The sequence below is a fragment of the Dendropsophus ebraccatus genome, chromosome 7 (assembly GCF_027789765.1).
Source record: "Dendropsophus ebraccatus isolate aDenEbr1 chromosome 7, aDenEbr1.pat, whole genome shotgun sequence".
NCBI lineage: Eukaryota > Metazoa > Chordata > Amphibia > Anura > Hylidae > Dendropsophus > Dendropsophus ebraccatus.
In genome coordinates, this window is record NC_091460.1 from 110380964 (window position 1) to 110404353 (window position 23390).

At 41.6% G+C, this 23390-nt stretch overlaps 1 protein-coding gene across 7 annotated transcripts in view; it reads right to left on the reverse strand.

Annotated features, from left to right (window-relative positions):
• The window catches only part of PSD3 (pleckstrin and Sec7 domain containing 3), a 286235-nt gene that overhangs the window by 34627 nt on the left and 228218 nt on the right, over positions 1-23390 (reverse strand). For 6 of the 7 annotated variants that reach the window (XM_069978141.1, XM_069978144.1, XM_069978142.1 and 3 more), the window contains one exon: positions 7291-7361. In XM_069978141.1, the coding sequence (XP_069834242.1) occupies positions 7291-7361 (71 nt within the window). Of the gene's footprint in view, positions 1-7290; positions 7362-16278; positions 16328-23390 lie in introns of those variants that run through there. The other variant, XM_069978148.1, reaches the window with a different exon arrangement.

Genomic DNA, 23390 nt, shown 5'->3' on the forward strand with positions numbered 1-23390 from the left:
CTCAAATCATATATGATTAAGTGGTATGGTGAGTTGGGTATGTCTTTCACAACTGACCAATGAAAGACAGCATTGGGCTATGTTCCCATGACTGCAACATACCCTAGGAAGTCCAGGAAAACATGGATACAGACAAAAGCTATAGGCTGTATCCATGTTTTCCTGGACTCCCTAGGGCTGCATCCAACTTCTTCAGCCACCGGTATTAAAATGCTGAACAATCAGAGTTGAGGAAGCTCGAGTTGTGATCATCTCTACTGATGACATGTGAAAAGTTATTTTTTTTATTAACAAATACTTTTGGATGACGGTGAAAATGTTCTTTCAAATCAACTGATCAACAGATTTGTAAATTACTTCTATTTACATTTTTTATGTCTTGCAGGATTTATCAGCTGCTGTACTTTTTCCAGACTGACACAGTGCTCTCTGCTGCCACCTCTGTCTATGACAGGAACTGTCCAGGGCAGGAGAGGTTTTCTATGGGGATTTTCTACTGCTCTGGACAGTTCCTGACACGGACAGAGGTGGCAGCAGACAGCAGTGTGTCAGACTGGAAAGAATACATCACTTCCTGCAGGACATACAGCAACCGATAAGTACTGGAAGACTTAAGATTTATAAATAGAAATAAATTACAAATCTGTATAAATTTTTGACACCAGTTGATGTGAAAACAATATTTTTGCTAGAGTACCCCTTTAAGAGTGTTAAGGCACCAGGGCCTGGGTATGACTGCTGCCTCTCTATCCCATATAGCTACGTCAAAAACTTGCCCTTTCTTTACCCATTGGAGGGTTCTTAACCACAACGGTGTACAAAGAACCTGATAAATTCAATTTCCTCAGAAGGCATAAATGTAAAAAAAATTAAGTTACCAGAAGCTCTTTCACTTTAAGCAATTTATGTTTTGAGTAAGAGGTTTTGTAAGTATTTTCTATATTGCACAGTCCAAGGTGTTTCTCCTTCACGCAATACTAATGAATCTGCCACTGTTCTCAGAACACAGTAAAACCGATGCAAAAGGTGAGGGAGAGACAAAAATGTGTTGTGTGTGATGATGAAGCCGACATATGAGTGAAATGAAATTGCATTTGAAAGGCAGCTTTTACTAAAGGAAATGTTAGCGACTATAAAATACCAAAAGTCCCAGGTACAGAATGTACAGTCTCGCAGCGATATGACTAAATTGTCTGAAAAATAACGGTCCTTGTTGCCTATAGTATCCAACCAGAGAATGGTGGTAAATACCTCAATTTATTTTACTTGTAGAATGTGAGGCTTACTCTATATTTAATGATTTGTTGGCTGCATATGAATGCCAGCCTGTGAAATTGGCGCTTGCTTGCACTGCAAGACAAATCCAGCGGTCAGGCTGCACAAATGATCCTTGTAACATTCTTGCAGCCATGGAAACTGACAGCACAGACATGTATTTATCCACGCTGTTAGTTTCCAGATCACAAGCAGTACATACTTATCTAGTGTGCTGCTGTGTGATCCAGCATCCCACTCTCCTGTCCTGCTCTCTGCAGCCTGGAGATACAGCAGTGGCAAGAGGCAGGATGCCAGATCACACAGAAGCGCAGAAGGTATTTGTATGCACTGCTTGTGATCTGGAAACAGAGCACAGATGCATGCATATCCATGCTGTCGGTTTCCCTTTGCTATCAGCCACACATCTCCTGTTTAAACAAGAAGATCTATGGCCGATAACGATAAATTTTGGTGCCTGCTCTAAAGCTGTGATCATCTGAGGATCAGGCATTTTCCTAATCCTCAGCTAATCGCTGTGACTTTTACACGCAGGAGTGTTTCTAAGAACACTCATTGCCTGGGTGATTGCTAGATCGTCCGGGCAGCCCAAAGAGGATATTCGATGGAGCAACGGCAGCAGATCGCTGCTATCACAGTTGTTTGTCTTTCAACATGTTAATGTCGGCTGATTGTTGCCTTCTATTACACAGGCCAAATACGGCCGAAAATCGTTCCATGTAATAGGGCCTTTAAAGCAGAATGAAAATCTGACCTTTATTAATTATCTTTATTAGCATGTATTAAAACTGGCATTAGATTGTCAACCTGACACACTGAAGACAGTAAGAAACATCAAGGAAAAGAGGCCAATATTAAAGGAGTACTCCGCCGAAAATCTTTTTCTTTCAAATAACCCATTTTTTGGAAGTTATATAGATTTACTTCTCCTTAAAATCTCAAGTCTTCAAGTACTTATTAGCTGCTGTATGTCCTGCAGGAAGTGGTATTTTCTTTTCAGTCTGACACAGTGCTCTCTGCTGCCACCTCTGTCCATGTCAGGAAATGTCCAGAGCAGCAGCAGCAAATCCCCATGAAAAACATCTACTGCTCTGGACAGTTCCTGTCATGGACAGAGATGTCAGCAGAGAGCACTGTGTCAGACTGGAAAGAATACACCACTTCCTGCAGGACATACAGCAGCTGATAAGCATGGGAAGACTTGAGATTTTTTAAATACAAATCTACATAACTTTTGAAACCAGCTGATTTAAAAGAAAAAGATTTTCACCAGAGTAACCCTTTAAAGTAATTTTCACAGTGCGCCTATATAACTTGACTGACTGGTACAGGCAGCTCCTTGGCTTTTTATCTGCAGTAGTTTTATTAATGCATCACAGTGGATATTGAACTATTATGCGACCACTATCTGTATCTCCACCATTAGAAGACTGCAAGACTGAAAGTCTCAAACCTGTAAATCCTTTCATACCAAAAGGTTGTTAACAGCTGATTTAAAGTAATTTGCAGTGTCTCTAGCATCCGAAAATATAAGTTTAAAAGGTTTTCTGGATTTCTAACAATAATGGCCTATTCACAGGATAGCTTTAAATTAAAAAAAAAGGCTGAAGGGAGACAAAGAGTCCTGCACATTAAAATAATTCAGATCATTTAAAACTTCTTTGGGGAAATTAAACTCATGACAAAAGCTGTAAAAAAACACATAGGTCTACCTACAGTATATTATATATGTGCATAAATATTACAGATCATGGTGCGTACAATATAGTTCTATATCCCAATCAAATTACATAGGAAAACAGTAATGCAATAATATTGGATGGCGACCCTACAGACCCTGAAGGCTGGACGTGTCACACATGTATTGTTAAAAGGGTTATCCAGTGCTAAAAAAAAACAAAACATGGCCACTTTTCCCCCTCTCCTGTCTCCAGATTGGGTGGGGTTTAAAACTCAGTTCCACTGAAGTAAATGGAGCTAAAATGCAAACCACACCTGACCTGGAGACAAGAGAGGGGACAGTGGCCATGTTTTTGTAGCTCTGGATAACCCCTTTAACAGACCCTGAAAGGTGGACGTACCACACATGTATTGTTAACACGTAACTAAGTTTATTTTGTGATATTCTTAACCCTGATATATGTAAATCACCAATCAGAGGCAAACTGTAGACTTATAGAGGGAGATTTATCAAACATGGTGTGAAGTGGCTCAGTTGCCCCTAGCAACCAATCAGAGTCTACCTTTCATTCCTCACAGAGACTATGGAAAATGAAAGGTGGAATCTGACTGGTTGCTAGGGGCAACTGAGCCAGTTTCACTTTACACCATAGTCTTATCATGAAGAGAAAATAGTGGCACTCACCAAGAAAAGTTGCAAACAAATAAACAAAGCTTTATTCCATGTCTGGTAACTGGGAAGTGGATTAACAGGCCCGTTGCTTCACATCCCAGTTACCAGACATGGAATAAAGCTATGTTTATTTGTTTGCAACTTTTCCTGGTGAGTGCCACTATTTTCTCTTCAAGATAAGACTATTTGTGACTGCTATTTGTAGTTGAGCACCACCGAGAATTTGCACACGATAGCTCCCTCCGGAAGCTAACACTATTATCTTGCCTGTGAGTGTAAGCATAGCTGGCAGTGCCGAGACTTCTTCTAATTGGATGCATCACTTTACACCATGTTTGATAAATCTCCCCCATTAGGGTGAGTATGTAGTTCAGTAGGAACAATCCGCAGCTGGGAAGCTATAACTTCTAGCATTCTCTCTGACGGCATGCTAGGAGTCTCACCTTGGCTAGATAGCCATAGCTTATGCATCACTGACTTAATGCTATGGCCAGCACCTAATACAGTAGATAAACCTCCAAAATACGTTTTGTGCTGTGTTGAATCTCTAGTTCATCCCACCACTTTCCTACACTGGGTAAAGCAGCTCATGCAGAACAATACCTCCGCAAGATGATCTACCGCTGCTGTCATGATATTCTCCGGCTTTTGCGGCAATTCAGATTTTTCAGTTGACGGGAACAGCTATATCTCATCTTTATGCATAAGCAGCTTATCATACTGTCATATAGGAAAATACAAAAATGCACCAACACCTAGGGCAGCAGACTGCAACTGGGTACTGTCTAAGGGACTAGCAGCTATGGGGGCTCATAGACAAGCAGATAAAGGGTCAAGTGGTGGACTGCAACATCAATGTTCTATTCCATTGCCAATTTTTTTTATAATCAATTATTTTAGATTACCTTACATCAGGGATGGATGAGTTAGCCAAAAAATAAAGCCTAGATTTTTTTTATTTAAATTCGGCCAATTCTTGATTTAAATCTTCATGTATTTTTATTTTTTTTTTTTGCTAAATCCCCCTATGTTCCTATCTTTAATCTTCCCTGCAGTAAACCCCAACCCTCATCTTCTGCCCTGCAAAAACAGAAAGGAGAGCTGTCTGTATATACACAGTGTACATGGCGGAGGCTGCCACAGTATACACAGACACTGCACTGCCACAGTATATACAAACACTAAACTGCCACAGTATAACACACACACATGGCACTGCCACAGTATATACAGACACTGCACTGCCACAGTGTGTGTGTGTGTATATATATATATATATATATATATATATATATATACACACATACATACACACACACACACACACACACCACACTGCCACAGTACAGTATATACAGATACTGCACTGCCACAGTATATACAGACAACATTGGCAACATTGCATAGCGATTGTTGAATGAATAGGAGCGGATTTAATCTTCTTTCTTTTCTAGATATGTAAGAATGTGGTATTCCCATGTCCATAACTATATCTAAAACATTAGGTAATTAAAAGTTAATAAAATTTGCAATTGGTTCTTACTACCTTTTTATTTTAACCTCTGGCACCCTGCTAGGCCCTCTGATGTGTTTTTTGTTATCGATGTGTTTTTTGTTCCCGACCAGCTCTGTGTTATCAGAAGTGACCGGGCTGATAACTCACTCCCTGGTCGGATCTAGAAGCTGCACCAGTGAGTGTTTAGACTCCCCTGCTGGCCACCTTATATGCAGTCATCCATCACACTGAAAGCTCCTAGCTCCATGGAGCGGTCAGAGCTGGTGTAGATGAGCCTAGCTCAGAACAGCAGGGCTGAGCACAGAACCGCAGAGCAAAGACCAGCCCTAGTGCTGCTAGTAAAGAGGACCAATCACAGTGTAGGAGCCTGCCCAGTCCGCAAGGTACAAAGGAAAGGTGGGAATAACCCTTTGAGCCCCTTTATGAGCTCATTGACTCTCTATGAGATTTACAGATTCTACGTCTTCCCTCCTATACAAATATATCACGAGGGGATAATAATATTGGCCGTGTCTGATGCATCTAGGTGCAGCAGGGTTTCTTTTTTCTGTCAGTAAATTTAATATGTTACCGACTGCAAGAGATGAAAGATGACTAATAACAAAACGCAGAGTCTCTGAACTGCCCAAAATCTATTATTCAGGAGTTTTAATTAAATGATTAATTCTGATAAGAACTGCAAGCAAGGGATGTTCTGTAGATCACCAGTGTTGTTACAATCTGGGATACCGAGGGAAATGAATAGAGACATTGTTTAAACACACGACACTCGACATTAAATCAATGGGCTTCACTCTGGAGTTCTAATTCAATTCTGAAGGCACAGCAATTCAAGACAATGGTCTACATTAGGCCAATTAATGCACAGCACATCACTCATCGCCTATTCATTACAGAGGCACATACAGTCAAAGTGGATGGGTTCTTTTATATTAACCACAGAAATACAGAAGATAATGACCTGTCAACATGGTGTGGTTAGACATATTAGCTAAGTGATTTAGAGTAGGCAGATTTCCATATTGCATACCTCTGAAGAGAATACGCCAGACTAGATTGTCTCATTCCAGGTAAATTTCTCTTTATTAAACTAATTTTTTTTCTACAACTCCAAAAGGAAAATATTCATATTTAATTTATAAGCTTTATAATTCTAGCTTCAATCCTAGTCTTATAGTAATCATACCTTCTCCTATTTAAAGGGATACTCCGGTCAGGTAAAATACATGTTAAATCTGTTAAATCATTCCCCCCCTATTAGAGATTAACAATTAGTTTTATCAGTTATTATCTTTCAGTCTCTCTCCTTCAGTTCGGAGCTGCTGCTTTCTGCTAAAGACACAGAAAACCGTGTGTGAGCGGTTCTTTTCATTTCCGCAACTTGACCTCAGATTAACCCTCCCAGCATTACAGAGTGCAAAGACAGACAGCCCGGCATGCTGTTTACATGAGCCGTCTTAGAAGGGAGGAAGGGAGAGACAACTGTTGAAACTCCCCACAATCTTTAAAAGGGATTTTTGTTATGAATGGAATGGCAAGTCACATGTGCGTGCTGCTGCTCCATTCATTTTTTACGGGAGCTTCCAACAGTATACAAGAATCGGTTCATAACAAAAACCTAGGGAACCATTTCAATGATGGCAAGGGGTCCCAGCGGTTGGACACCTGGTGATCTGTCACCTATTTCCTGCCCAATTTGAACATTGAATTTCCCTTTAAATGTATACATTTGACACATTACAATGAAACAATTAGGGTTCCTATCCAATGCATCTAATTGTAGGCAGAAATCTTGAAAATTGTAAGGAGCTGGTGTACAAGTATATTAGGAAACCCCTTTTAGGAACCGCTTTCCAAACTATCATAGTACGATATATACTGACCATGCATGAACAGCCACATAAAATTCCAGGCCCACAAATATCAAAGTGTGTGAAACAGAAAATTCTGTTCAAACTTCTGAATAAAAAGAGAGTTAAAAAAGAAAAGAAACACAAAATGGTGTAAACTGTCCACAGCAACCAATCACAGCTCAGCTTTCAGCTTTATAAAATGAAATCTGAACAGTGATTGATTGATTTTACACACTTTCATATAGTTCTTAGCCCAGATTTATCAAACACCAATATACTGTATAAATGTCTACCTTTTGCAGGTAAAGGACAGTTCCCTTCAGAATAGCATAGAATGTTTTCCATCCCCGTTTTCCTCTTGGAGCTGTCAAAGAAAATAAAAATATCTTCAGTCATCAGTGACATAACATAAAATGACAATGCGTCATATATATCCATGGGTTCAGGGAGCATTTACCTTCCAACCAGAAATGTACAGGTAAACACACGCAAGACTTTATAGAATACAGTATACAAATGACAAAATGCTGATATACGGCTATCCAAATATAGAGATCATTACATACATGTAGTGACACACACTTCCCAGTATAGCAAGTCACAGATATGCTGCTTTCTAAACCTATCATTCAAATCACACAGCAGATGTTATTATACAAAAGCTATAGGTTCTATGCCAAGTTAAGCACGTACTTTTTTTTTTAACCGCAATTTTTTTTTCTTTGAAATCAACTGAAAGTAATATAGATATGTAATTTACATATATTGTACTTATCAGCTGCTGTATGTCCTGCAGGAAGTGATGCATTTTTTTCAGTCTGACACAGTGCTCTCTGCTGCCACCTCTGTCCATGCCAGAAACTGTCAAGAGCAGTAGAGGTAGTAGAGCAGTAGAGCTCTGGACAGTTCCTGACATGGACAGAGGTGGCAGCAGAGAGCAAAGTGTCAGACTGAAAAGACTACTCCACTTCCTGCAGGACACACGGCAGCTGATTAGTATTGGAAGACTTGAGATTTTTAAATAGAAGGAAATTACAAATCTGTACCCCTTTAATCAAAGAGGCAAAAGAAGCAATATGACCACTGTACCCAGAAAACTGCAGTTCCAGTGTCATAAATTCAGTTTACACAACAGATTACTAGTAAATCATTATGCTTCCATTAAAAAAATTCTTCTGAGGCTGGGTTCACACACTGTAAAATGAATACACAAAACAAGCGATAAAACAGGTGTAAAAGGTCTTGGGATAAGCAGAAGGACACTCATAAACAGCAAAGTGGCAGCCCCAGACCATGCATAGTATAATGGCCAGCACGATATTCTGCATTTCGGTTGTCATGCTGCGGCCATGATATGTCACCCCAGCAGATTAAGGAGAGGCGATACATGAGCTTTGGGCCACATTTTGAGGTGGAACAGTCCAGAACATACTGTACTTCAACTGGATCATCTAGGACTTCTAAAGCAGAAAATATAAGGCCGGCTATGCATGCTTTTACTGAGACTTGTCTACGTGTCCAGCATCCCTCGTAACATCTAGAGACCTTTCTAATGACAAACAGCCTAGCCTTAAATAACATATGATCGGATTATTATATCAGAGAGGACACAGCTGTCCAAAATGCTGAGATGCATTACAGGAACCTTGACAGTGGGTTAAAATAGGTCATCTACATAATGAATTTAGTATGAACCATCAGGTAGTACTGGACACGGAACAATGAGGATACAAACAAAAGAACTGTGAAGATATAAGTGGAAAATAGAAGGTAAACTCATTTTACTTAAAGGGGAACTACAGTAAAATGTTTTCTCTTTCAAATCAACTGATGTTTGAAAGTTATATAGATTGTGGTTTACTTTTCTTTAAAAAATCTTCAGTCTTCCAGCACTTATCAGCTGAAGTATGTCCTGCTGGAAGTGGTGTATTCTCTCCAGTCTGACACAGCGCTCTCTGCTGCCACCTCTGTCCATGTCAGGAAATGTTCAGAGCAGGAGTTTTTTTTATAGGGATTTGCTCCTGCTCTGGACATTTCCTGACATGGACAGAGGTGGCAGCAGAGAGCACTGTGTCAGTCTGGAAAGAATACACCACTTCCTGCAGGACATACAGCAGCCGATAAGTACTGTGGAACTTAAAATTTTTAAATAGAAGTAATTTACAAATATATATGATAGATTTGAAAGAAGCTTTGTTTGCCGGAGTATCCATTTATTCTATTATTTGGTATAAAGAAAGACAACAAAGCCTAATAAACTATGCTGAAGCCCCACAGCACCAAGGCTTCATTCATTACAAAAGTAAATGTAACATTACACACTAATTTTCCAATTTTCTATTTATTCTTTACAAAATCTAAAGTATCTCTGATCGATTGACCAATAGCACTAGTAGCCATCTCATAGTATTCTCGTGGAGACACAAGTGACAATGCCAATATGAGCTTGCCTTGCTCCAATCCAGTTCTACACATAATTCTACCACTAATTTAGTGATTCCTTATATATATTTGAATATGAGAATAAAACATTCCAAACCCACCATCTTGATCTGTGTTGGAATATAATATGGGTAGTTTAGGGTGGCTTGTGGGTCTCAAGGCTCCCATGGGACCGATGGCTGACCAATCACAGAGGAGCACTGCTAATAGCCAGCATAGAGCGTTCTTCATTTAAAGCTATTTTAACTTGAAATCAAATTGCCAAATATTACATCAATGCCAAATATTACAGATAAAAACTACACATAATGGCACAAAAATGAGCCCCCAGACAGCTTTGTGCACAGAAAAGTAAAAATAAGTTGTGAGTGCACCTACAACGGGGATATTATTTACTTGGGGGAAACAACCAGAGGGACTAGCTACAAGGGAAATACCTACAGGGTGATTACTGACATGGCAGATATGCTTTACTGGGGGCTAACTACCAGGGGGATACTACCTACTTTGGGGGCTAAAAGACAGCTTTGGGGGAGTTGCTGCATGGGGGATATCTACTGGGGGCCTACCTGCACAGAGAGGCCTAACTACTATGGTATGCACAAAGGGGACATAACTACTATATGGGATCACAAAGGGAGTCTAACTAATATATGGGAGCACAGAAGGGACCTAACTACTATAAGGATGCACAGAGGTGGCGTAGGTACTATAGGGAAGCACAGAGGGGGGTCTAACTACTATATGGAAGCACAGAGAGGGCCTAACCACTATACGGGAGGACGGGGGGCTAAATATTATATGGGGGCACAGAGAGGGCCTAGCTACGATATGGAAGAACATAGGGGCCTAAGTACTATATTGGAGCACAGAGGGGGCCTTACTACTATATGGAAGCACAGGGAGGCCTAATTACTATATGAAAGCACAGAGTGAGTCTATCTGTTGCAGTGAAATGATAGAATCCAGGCATTTGATCAAATCACTAGGGATTTGATCAAATCTTGGGAAATGATGGAATGACTGACCCCTTTCAGGGAAATGAAGGAATGAACGATCGCCCCACGGAGAAGCAGTGTGGCACACCTCACCGACAAGCGTATGGCTGCTGGGGGCGGACAGGAACTCCCGGCAGGCATATGGCGGCGGACAGGGGGAGCAGAGTGGCACACCTCCCTGGCAGGCATATGGCGGCAGAGCAGACGGGGTAGCAGAGAGGTACGCCTCACAGGCAGGCATATGGCGGCGGACAGGGGGAGCAGAGTGGCACACCTCCCTGGCAGGCATATGGCGGCAGGGCGGACAGGGGAGCAGAGAGGTGGACGGGACCTGAGGCAGACGGGGAGCAGAGCGGCTCTCCTCCTGGCAGGCATACGGTGTTGGGGCGGACGGGGAGCAGAGCGGCTCTCCTCCTGGCAGGCATACAGTGTTGGGGGGACGGGGAGCAGAGCGGACCAGGCATCCAAGTGGCTTCATTGACCCCTGCAGGTTCCCTTAAAAAACTGCTTTCTCCACAAGCTGGGAGACAGCCTGCTATTGAACGGATTCTTTAAAGACTTCCTTAAAAAGTTAAATGCTCTGCCCTATCATGGAGATAACTATGTGGCTGGGCAGTTCTAGTTCTCTCTATCCCCCTCCTGCACTCATGTCTAGGAGAACAGCTAAATATCAGGACAGCAATTCTAGAGCCTGAAAATAAGTATACCAACCTGGCTATCAAAAATAAAAGACTAGATCAAAGATTAGACCACAATGGTTTGAAGATTAACTCTTAAATTGCCCTAGATCACATGGGCTATCAGCATTAATACGGGCTTTGATGGGAGATCTAATTTGAAGGGAACCTGTCACCCCCCGTGCCGGGGTGACAGGCTCCCGACCCCCCGTTAGAGCCCCCTATACTCACCTAATCCCGCCGGGTCCCGCTTCTGGATCCGGTCGGGTGATGAAGATCTCAGCCGCTGCAGCCCGGCGCGCGCGCTGAGAGATGAGTCCAACACCCATAGAGAATGACAGGAGAGTCCAGCGCTCCGTCATTCTCTATGAGCGTTGGACTCATCTCTCAGCGCGCGCGCCGGGCTGCAGCGGCTGAGATCTTCATCACCCGACCAGATCCAGAAGCGGGACCCGGCGGGATTAGGTGAGTATAGGGGGCTCTAATGGGGGTTCGGGAGCCTGTCACCCCGGCACGGGGGGTGACAGGTCCCTTTAAAGGCCATTTTCACCAAATATGTATAGTTTGCCCTGACTTTAACTGCACTTGCTTACAGTACATACCCACTTTTGTTTATGTTTTATTTTTACATAGACAAAAAATTATTGGGTTGACACAGTGAAAAACCCCATATTCAGCATTGTGGAATGATACTGTAACCTCTGTGTACATACTTGTACGTAATTGAAACTTCTTTCCACTAAAAGAACGTGTCCCTTAATAACGAATTTATGGATACAGGTTTTCTAAAATACTCTAATTTCACTCTTTTTGCTCCTATTTACAGCCTTACACATTGCAGTCTATTAGTAATAGATAAGTAGTAGTAGGTATGCTGCTACATTTAGGCCACGTGTGCCTATAAAAGCTGTAAAATTGTAACATATTTAATAAGACGCACAAACAAAGCTGCTAAAAACACTATTACTATGCATTGATTCTTCAGTTTGCAGTACATACTGTACATCACCGCTATACTGTACAACAGTTTTTGTTAATTTTCTTTCTAAGTAGTTTGGTCAGCTTAATTTATTCTCTAGAGTAATGCTACGTTTACACGGAACAATAATTCGTCCGATCGTACGATTAACAATGTCGGAGTAACATTTTTTTTTTTTTATATAACGATCAGCGTTTAGACGGTACGATATATCGTACGGAAATTCGTTTTGCGATCGCTTAAAGCCTATCTCACACATTGGTTAAATCGGTGAACGAATGTTCACATGGAACGATCTGCGAATTTTTTGCACGTACGATTATCGTTCGAATTCGACCGTTATCGTGCAAATTCACATGATAATGGTTCCGTGTAAACGCAGCATTAAACCTGGGTCATTATACTGTTATAATACCCATCAATATAAAATCTCAGAAACCCTTCAGAGATGTGTTCAAAAAGATAAATGACAACATAATCAGAGAATTCACCAATTATATAAAGCAGATGGAGCACCTCCCCCAGGGCAGATTACAGTCACACCCCACTGCATATTGTTCATGAGCACTCTCTATATTGTTCTGTAGTCACCTCCGGCCATGCCTGCCCTTCTATCTCAGGTGGATGTCAATTACTTGCAGTGATTGACATCCAGTGCAGAAATAATGTGCAGTCCTGAAAAACTACTGAATGTGAATGTGGCCTTGCACTGTATTAGCCAAGTGACTGGAGCTTAGCGTAAAGTGGGTGTGACATAGCAAAAAGGGTCTTTGCCTCTCGCATGTACCAAACTTTATACAATTTACAACGTATAAAAGGCCGTTGTTAGTCAATTCCCCCACCCACACATACACAGTCTACAGATCACAGCTTCTAAGACTGTGAAGAAACTCCTAGTTGATGGCGAGGCAGAGCTAAGTAGACAAGTTTTAGTAAAAAAAAAATCCACAATAAATGCAAAGTGGCACATTCACTCTAAATCCTGTGAATTGGGATCATTGTGGGATTGAGAATTTGGGAGTGGAATATGTTAAAGGGGTATTCCACTCAAACATAACTCAACATATGTTGCTGCCCATGGGGAGGCTAACAATTCCTTCAATACTTGGTATTATCTATTCAGTCTCCTTCCCACAGTTCTGAGCTGCTGCTTTCAGCTGAAGACACAAACATCTGTGTGTGAGCTTTTTATCCCATCCCCCCCACTTCTCTCTCCTCCCTTCTGAGATGGTTGATGTAAACAAGCCCTTATCTGTAACTTTGTGATTCTGGGAGGGTTGATCACAGTGAATTCATCAGCAACTTGAACTCAGATCAACCCTCCTAGCATTACAAAGAAGCTACAAAGTTGCAGATACAGTCTGCCAGAGACTTGTTTACATGAGGCGTCTAGGAAGCAAGGGGGGAGAAGGGGGAGATGGAGAGAACAGCTCATACACCGTTTTTTGTGTCTTCAGCAGAAAGCAACAGCCCAAAACTGGGGGAAGGAGACTGAAAGATAATTACAAATATGGAAGGAATTGTTTGTCTCATGATGGGCAGAAACATATGAAATGTTATGTTTGACTGGAATACCCCTTTAAAAGTTTAAGAAAAAAAATCAGTTGGGCAGTGGGGGGGGGGGGGGGGAATAAATAAAAACTATGAAAACTGGTTTTGTCCACAGACTACAATTAATTAAAGGGGTACTCCAGCAAAAAGCTTTTTCCCAGTAATTGAAACACATTACAAAGTTATATAACTTTGTAATATGCCATCTAACAGTTTTACAGAGTCAGTTAGACATCACAGGAGACAAAGTTCATCATGGGAAACCCCAAACCAGGAAGTGAAGAAAAAATCAAGACACCAACTGGAGCTTCAGGGACCTGCAAACAGCGGGAAATTCAAACAGAGACAGACTCAGGAGGGATGGTAAGTAGGAAAACTATATTTATGATTGATTGTTTTGTTTTTTTATCAGTGGCGGAGTACCCCTTTAATTTCTTAAAGGGGTTAGCCATCTCTAAAAAAAACATGGCCACTTTCTTCCAGAGACCTCCCCTCTCTTGTTTCGAGTTTGGGTGGGGTTTTGTTACTCAGTTCCATTGAAGTGAATGGAGCTTAACTGCCAACCGCACCTGAACTGGGGACAAGAGTGGTGCTGTCTCTGGAAGAAAGTGGCCATGTTTTTGTAGCGCTAGATAATCCCTTTAATAAGCTCTTGTAAACTAAACGCTGAGCTATGGTTTGTCTTATGTGGGCAAAACCAGACCCAGTAACAGATTTTACTGTGGATCCGCAATAATCGCTGATATGCCCTTATCCACTGAAGTCAATATGCAGCTATGCAATATATATACAGCATATCTGCAACATAAACTGACATATTGTAGATTTAAAATGCACATCATGGCCACAACCACACACCACCTTTCTTTTGACCATTTGGCGGCCGTCATTTCGTCCATTACCATTAATGCGATTCTCCGAAGGCGTTCTGAGCCGATTTTTTCCACAATGTGTGGATGAGATTTTTACAGAACCCAACCACTGTAATGCACTGTAATATCTACACATCACTACTGGAGTGTCCCCCTCCCCATGGGAACATGCCTAACCAAGGTGATTATATGCTTTTCAAGTATTTCTATGGATGCACAAACGTCTTACTCCTTTTGTGCACAATTTATCCTACAATTTCTATGCTCTGTTGCTATGCCCTGGCTGGTGAGGCCGCAGCTGAAAAGCCTGGATTGAGGAGCCCTGCTGTAGATAATCCTCAATATGACCTTCTCATTTTCCGGAAATTTCCTTTAACAAACTGAAAAGGCTGCTACATTCCCTTTAATTGCCAATGTGACAAATCTTAAAAGGGATGGTATGGAATGTAAAGAGTAACAAACCATTAGACATGAATACTAACTACAATGTAAGTGTCTTATTAAAGGCCCATTTGTAAATCCATTCATGTAGCATATTAGCTAGTTACAATACAGTGATCCCAAAGTAAATGCAAATAAATCCAGGCTGCTCAGCTGCATCTAATGACAAATGGATTCCCTGAGACGCAAAATGGATCAACTTGAGGAATTATAAAAAGTTAATCATAATTTATCACTGATTACTCACACGCTGTACTTGTAATAGCAGATTGGACCTCAGGCATTTTAACTTAAAGGGGAATTACAGTTTAGATTATGACTGGCCTAACTTTAAATTCACAGTCTCAATGAAAGTGTTGACCAACCTGAAAGTTATACACAAGAGGAAGCAAAGCTTATTAATGTATAGCTTTGTCCCTGTGTAACTACTCATAATAGGATTAGGACTGGTCCTATTCAGCAATTGACAGCCTTCCTTGTATGCATGTATATACAGAGATCTCTATAAATCATTGGATAGGACCATCCGCTAGAGCCTATAATGTGCAGATTTAAGTGAACACCATGTTATACTCGGCCTTTCTTCAGATAATATGCTTCCTGCAGATTGGACAGCATATAAATCTGTTGCCTTTAAATTTCTAATTGGACTTCAAGTTTGCCTAAATGCCCCATTACATAGGCCGATTATCACTAGCAAGCGTTCCTAGGAACACCCATTCAGCCGATAATCGCCCCCTCTAAGGCTATGTTCACACTATGTATAACACTGTTTTGCTATGCAACAGACTTTACTGCCGAACGCCGGGCAGCATTCAGCACGTTCCTACAGCCGATACTGCTATATGGTCTGCAGGAACATTATCTTTTTACAATAAAACTGCGGGCTCCGTTGGGTGTGCCTGCAATTCAATTAACCATCGACTACAATAACCATAACCATAAACTACAAGTATGGCCACCGGATGTGCTTTACATTGTGTGAATGGCTAGGAGTTCACACAATGCGTATATCTGTTGTGTTTGTAACTTGCATTTTGATTGGTGAACTTTTTCAGAGACAGGAGTTCACCAACCAAATGGCATCATAAATATCCAGGTAGGGATCCCCTCCTAATACTCTTTGGCCGCCATTTCCACATACAATTACATATTGTCAGCAGTCTCCTTCATGTTAACAAATCCTCCGTACAGTATATAACCATATACCAATGGATTCTAAACTGAGTGACCGAAAATGCTGGGAATTGTAGTGTATAGAAATGTCTGTGAATCACAAGTGTTCCTCCAAAAAGTTGGGAGGTATGGAGGAAGGGCTGACTGCAAAGCATTATGGGGAAGTTCGATGTCATGTGGTTTCAGTCGTCATCATCATCATCTTTACAGCAATGGAGCAGCTTTATCAACCTGCCAGTCTGGTTCGCCTATAGCAACCAATCACAGCTCATCTTTCATATCTTAACAAGCTCTTATAAAATTAAAGCTGAGCTTTGATTGGTTACTATGGGCAAGTTAGACTGTCTAAGTTGCGCATGGCAACCAATTACAGTTCAGCTTTTATTTTACCAGAGTCATTTGAGAAACGAAAGCTGAACTGTGATTGGTTGCTATGGGCCACATCCAACCATATTATTTAGTGTTCTTAGTGTGGCCTAACCATAAGCTGTGTGTGTTTAGTGACCTCTGCAGTAAAGCGCATCACCAGTCATTAATAGGTTAATGCTTAAATGTGTTTACCTGCAGTAACAATGGCAACCGTGCACTGTGATGACAAGCGCTTATGTCATAAAGAAGGTTCCATAAAGCAATGCACCGCGCCCTGATCAGTGCCATCTTGGATGCGCCAGAGGACCTTGAGCTTGACTACTTTACTGCCCCCTACTCCTGATGTAATCTGGAGGTTCTAGCAGTGGGAAAAGGGTGGTCTGCTTTAGACTACCCATTCATCAAGTCCCCACCTGGACCTGAATCTGTGAGAGAGAAGAGATACATCCGCCTAGCAATCAATAAGGTGACAGATATTGCAGCCAGATTTCTCACATCCAGTTTACTATATTTATAGTATGATATTACCCTCTAAGCCCAGGGGAGGGGCAACTCTCCAGCCATGGCTCCCTCGAAGTTTCCCCCACAGGGGGTTTTTCCTCACCTGAGTGCTGGAGGGTGACTCTTCGTGAGTCGGGGGTCTACCATTTTCAGTGTCATGTAATTTTAAATAAAATTAGGACCCTTTGACACTTGATTACACTGTGTTGTGTCTTGATTTTGCGTTCTTTGGTTTAATTTATTATGTTTGGGAGTTGGGGGTCCATTACATATTGCAGAGTCATAAAGCTGGATATCTGCCTGCTACACAGATCTATCACCTGCACAATGAGCACAAGTAGGATGGAGCAGTGGATAGTAGAACTTCTGCATGCATGTGCATATCCCTGGATTAAAGAGGCACTCAAATCTTGCATCGCAAGATTTATACCTACATCTGCAAGGTAACATGGTCATACCGATCATAGCATATCAGAGCAACATGGACACAACCAAAAATATACATCATATGTATGTTGCAGGGAAATGAGAACATTTGATCAAATCCCTAAAGATTTGATGTACGTATTGTGTATGTGTACATACGTACTATGTATGCATATAGGTAATGTGCATTCCTTTGTAAGTGTATGACGTGTGCATATATTATGCATATTTGTATGTAATATGTATCTACATGTTATGTTCACCAATTTGTAACTCCCCCTCCCATACCTAAACGTGCTGGGGACTCTTTGTACCAGAGAAAAAAAAAACATTTTCTATGCTATAGAAGCACAGACAAATATATTTAAGGTACCATGTGTCTTCTTGACCTAACAGCATCTAAAAGTGTCAGTAGATTGAAACATTAATAACAGCTGACAGATTCCCTAAAGGGTAAGGTGGACAGCCCGGGGCCCAGGGTACATTTAAATCGCCACTGGTCAGATATTGTTAAGGAAGCGCTACAAGGGCACGGGGACGGGTAAGTATACTTTCGTTATTATGTTCCTGCACCACCCCCCCGCCCTGCCTGCCTGAGATTTGTTAGTTTTATGACACTTCTATTTTCAAGAAATTTAAGTGGCGCACTATGCTGTTAGCAAAGAGTGACTGACAAGTTACTAGCAGTGAGCTAGCATCGCTGGTCACATACACAGCTCTGTGCAACGTCACTATAGTAATATGAAAGGTTTGACGCTGGTTATATCTGGTATATGTAGGGTGGGCCCCTAGAATTAAATTCCCTGATGGGCCCAAGGTACCCCAGTCTGACAATATCCACAGAGGCCATTTACATAATAAATGTGGAGGGGGAGGGGTTAGGGTGGTAACACCTGATTTAAAAAAAACTATTTCGTTTTTCTCCGTATTGTAGTGGTAGGTTTATGTGTTATACTGTTGCATCAGCCACCAAGATTTTTTTTTTCTAGAAGCAGCTTTAGTAACAGCTCCTAACTGTACTGAAATAGGATTGCCTCTGTTTTGAGAAAAGTCGGCCTGTCCAAAATGTTTTTTGTGCAGTTTAGTTCCCTGTAACTAAAATCTGTCTACTATTAAAGCCTGTACAGTGCTGGTTGCAATGCCCATGTACCTAAGCTACGATACTCCATGTCATGCCGCATATGGAATATTATTATGTACGTCCACATTTTGGTTTTCTGTTAGTTTTCATAAAAGTTAATTATATATATGTATATATATATATATATATATATATATATATGTGATACTTTGCAATAATTTAGTATAAATGACTGACCTTCCAATGTGTTATTGAAGGTGGCTCACAGCTTTCTTATCCAATCATAAATGATTCAAGTAATTCCTCAGTTCTGTTCCATTTCACAGTTCAAGTGTTATTGTAACAAAAGGAGTTTATGCTTTTAGGTAGATAAAAGATGTGAAAAGCCCCTGCAAGTGACAGAAGCTCTAAATAAAGCATAAATAGCTTTGTTAGGCTCGGTTCACACCAGCCATTTAACCTCCACCAATTCTGTTTCTCTTTTCCGTTTTGATACCAGATAAATGGAACCTGGCAGATATGTCAAAGGGGTATTCTGGTCAGGTAAAATACATGTTTAATCATCCCCCCTCCTGGAGACTAACATAATTAGCTACTATCGGTTTAGTCTCCTTCCCTCAGTTCTGAGCCCGCTGCTTTTTCCTGAAGACACAGAAAATTGTGTGTGAGCTGTCCACTCCGTCTACACTCTGATCTCTCTCCTCTTACCTCCCTTGTGAGGCGGCTCATGTAAACAATGTCCTTGGCTGTCTGTCTCTGCACTCTGTAATTCTGGGAGGGTAAGTCTGAGGTCAAGTCGCTGGTGACCTCAATCTGATTAACCCTCCCAGCACTAAAGAGTGCAGACACAGCCGGCTATTGACCTGACCGGTATACCCCTTTAATTTCAGTGAATTTTTATTGTGCTCCATTGTCATCAAATCTGTGAGTGTTTGATTTTATTTGGAAGGACATAAAAATTTGTTCATTCTCATGTCTACACAAAAATTGGAACACTGACAGAAAGAGCACATTTATTCTTTCTTTACATTATAGTCCATGGTGACGGATATAAACGGAAGGTATTTACGTTCACGCCTGTCTAAAAGTTATCTGCAATCATCAGCTTTTTTCCCTGAGCATATGCAGGAGAAGTGAGAAACCAGAAAGGGATATAAACTGATATGCAAATGGATGCCGAAACAGATGGAAAAATTGTCAGCTTTTTAAAGCAAGCAACTCTGTACATCTCCCGCAAACCACTTGTACCCTCAGATAGCTGCTTTTAATCCAAGATCTGTCCTGGGGTTAGTTCCGCAGGTGATGCAGTTATTGTCCTAAAAACAACTTTTAAACTTGCAGCCCTGTGTCAAATTGGAGTGGCCTACAGTCTCTAGGCCTTAATCGCCTCTCCGTCCCTCCTCCCCGCCATCTTCACCATTAGTAATGCCCCAGGCAGTAATGCTTCTCGGCCTTTTGGCTAAGATCAAGTGTAGTACCGTTCGTGAGAGAGCAGGGAACCACACAGAGGGAATAAGGGTTGAGCAGGTGGCCGGCGTGGCATGTCGGTCGGTGCAAGATGCCATGATCCTCCGGATCTGTGCCAGGGGCTCGAGGGGGCTTAGAGCCGAGGTGCCAGAAGTGCCCTGGGAGTGGTGACCCCAGGGTGCTGTAACTCCCTGGGTATGGGATCCCACTGAGTGAAAGCACTTAGCACGGTACTTCACTATCAGCCCTTGAGCACACTCACCTTTAGCTTTCTGGTCTTTGGCTGTTGAGAGCTATGGGTAATTTTTTATCTTATTTCTCCTAATCATCATTTGTCTAAACACACATGTGCCTTAACAATCCAGAACATGTGCAGTGTTCAGACAATTCATGAATAGGAGAAATCCTGCCCAGGGGCATTCATAAAAGAAGTTTTTCTTCTGAATATCAGCAGTTTGGGGGCGGAATAGTGCTGGTACAGAGTCGCTTTGAACGAAAAGAAAAGAAGGTCTGCTAAATGATATTTATAAAGAACCCATTTGCTGCATTAAAAAAAAAAAAAAAAAAAAAAAGTTCTCCTGATTTTATATATTTGAGCAAGATGCAAAAGTAGATCGAAGAACATTTGGCTGGTGAGAGCCAAAGGAGTGGCTGACATTCAGACAGAGGGTAAACAGCATATGACTAATAAGACTTATAGGAACAGAAGGGAAAGATCCACCACTGTTTTGTAGCCATTATTATTCTATTACTTAGTATTATTCTATTACTTTTTTTGCAGTTTTTACATGTTTTTCTGCAGTAAAGGCACTAGATCTGCTCTGACCTGGCAACAAAACAGGTAAACATTATTTCAAATAAAAAAGCAACTATGATGAGGTCAGCCAGCCAGCAGAATCCATCCGGCTTGTGGATTGCGTCCAAGCAGCAATGACTTGTTTTGAGCTGCACAAAATAAGGCAAATAAAAAGCAAAAAAAAGATATATTCTGAAGATGCTAGGTTTAGGGTTTTTGCTTGATAGGTAGGGTAATAGCTCACTCCAGTCTTGGTAGGGTGTGTATTGATCATCAACATCTCAGGGCTATTGGTAAGTGCACAACATTGCAAGGCTATTGGTGAGTGCAACATCTGTTTTTGACTGCATGCATTTCTAGGTTTGTGAGAATGTGGCCTTAAAGTGAATGCGTTATTTTACTCTGTATACTGATATGCAAATAGAGTATAGGGTAGCTGAGCATAGGGGGTAATGCCTGGAAAGCACAGTTAAAAGTGCCCCCCCCCCCCCCCCCCGATGACGCGCATCACCTGTATCCCCCCAACCGGCCTGGATTGCCAGTGCAGCCGCATCCAGCGTCATCATAACAGTCACTGAGAAAAGGAGGAGACGCGCATCATCTGGGGGGAGGAGAGAACTTTTAACTGCAGTTCCCAGGTATTACCTCCTGTGCTCAACTACCTTCATTTGCATATCAATATACAGACGAAAATAACAGGAACAGGGCAACTGATCAGAAAGAGGACCGAGTTAGCTGATTTATTTACTTACTGGTTATATAGGTTTACTCAGATCATGGATACAACATTATTTGTGTGCAGCCCCCTGTAGGTTATACACACAGCATATTTTTTTCTTTTGGGTGAACCTTGAATATGTTGTCCTGTATTGGGAGTTTTTAAGTGTTTTTAATCAGGTTTCTTGTTGTTTCCTTTTTTGTTATGATATTTAATAAAAAATTTGCAGACGATTTAGCATATATTAAGTCTGTAGAGTGCATATATTAAGTCTTGTGGATACTTGATAGTGATATTTAGACACTGAGTGGCACCCCTTTGTTGGATAAGGGGCCCTATTACACCAACAGATTATCTGACAGATTTTTTGAAGCCAAGGCCAGGAGTAGATTTGAAAAGAGGAGAAATCTCAGCCTTTCCTTTGTTACCTGTTCTCTGTTTATAGTCCATTCCTGGCTTTGACTCAAAAAAATCTGTCAGATAATCTGTTGGTGTAATAGGGCCCTAAGATATGTATGGGTTGAGCCCCCTATAGCTACTAGAGTCTGACTCAGCGTGGCGGCGCACATCTGGGGCTATGTTAGACTTAATATAGCCTGCAAAGTGGTATATTCAAGTTAAGCAAATGAAAACTTCTCTGTAAGATATGTTATGGTAGAAGCATTTAATTTCACTCTTTTCACAAATTTTAAAAGGAGTACTCTGTCCAGATCTATTTTTCAGCAATGCCCTGAGAGGGGGTGGGTAGAAACAATATAAACTTACCTCCCCCGGCTCTAGCACTTCCACCCACATTCCACCGCTCCTGTCCTCCACCGCTTCGGTGCATCTTGATCTTGAGCGGCAGAGGCGGGACAGTGCTACAGCGACTGAATAGATGAGCGTGTCTGCCACTTAATATCTCAAGACCAGAAAGCATCTGCATACCAGTGGACCAGAGCAGCGAAATGTGGATGGCAGCTAGGGAACATAATTATAGTTATTTCAAACCAGCATGTTCGGATATAACAGACAGCCAAGAAATGTAATAGCCACAGCCTCACTATGTCATGGATTCCACCAATGACTTCCCCCTGAAGTGGTGTAGTTGGCACTGCCTGTGGTCCTTTTCATTGTGTTCTTCACTCTTTACCCTTCTGCCCGAGATTCAGACCATGTAATCTTTGTCTTTCTTAGGGCACTAGCTTGCTTTAGCATCTGCTCACGAGCCAGTACCCTTGCTAAAGTCACAGCTTCACATGGTTTCCAAAGGTGGAGAGTGTACACTGTGGGTAACCAATAGGCAGAGTGGGAGATTATGTGGTAGTGTGAAGTCTGCAAAGAGGACTGTGGGAAAAAGTGGCACGTTTAAGGGCATATTATAAGGCCTGATTTTCTATGTAAGCAAACGTCAATCTAATAGATTGTCATTTTTTTTACCGATCCTATTACACACCTCGATGATCGTGCAGCAAGGGCTGTACATATATATCGTTAGCGATGTCCGTGCAGCCCTTAATGTATATAGAAAATAATAAAGTTATTACTTACCTCTCCAGGCTCCCCAGTGTCCTCCTGCCTGTTCCATGCTCACATCAGCTGCTGTTGACCTGTCTCAGCAGTGACAGGCTGCTCAGCCAATCACTGGAGCAAGAAAGGACATCACCATGGCCAGTGATTGGCTGAGTAGCCTGTCACTGCACAGACTGGTTAACAAGTGTCAGCGATGGCTGCGGTGAGATGGAAACAGGCAGAAGGACACCAGGGGAGCATGGAAAGGTCAGTAATACTTTATTAATTTCTATACTCTTTTACCAGCCGCCAACCATGTACCTCCTATTACACATAGTGATGCATGGTCTGTGGCCGATGGTTTCTAAACTTGCTGAAAGACAACGATCAGCCGATTATCAGTTTCTC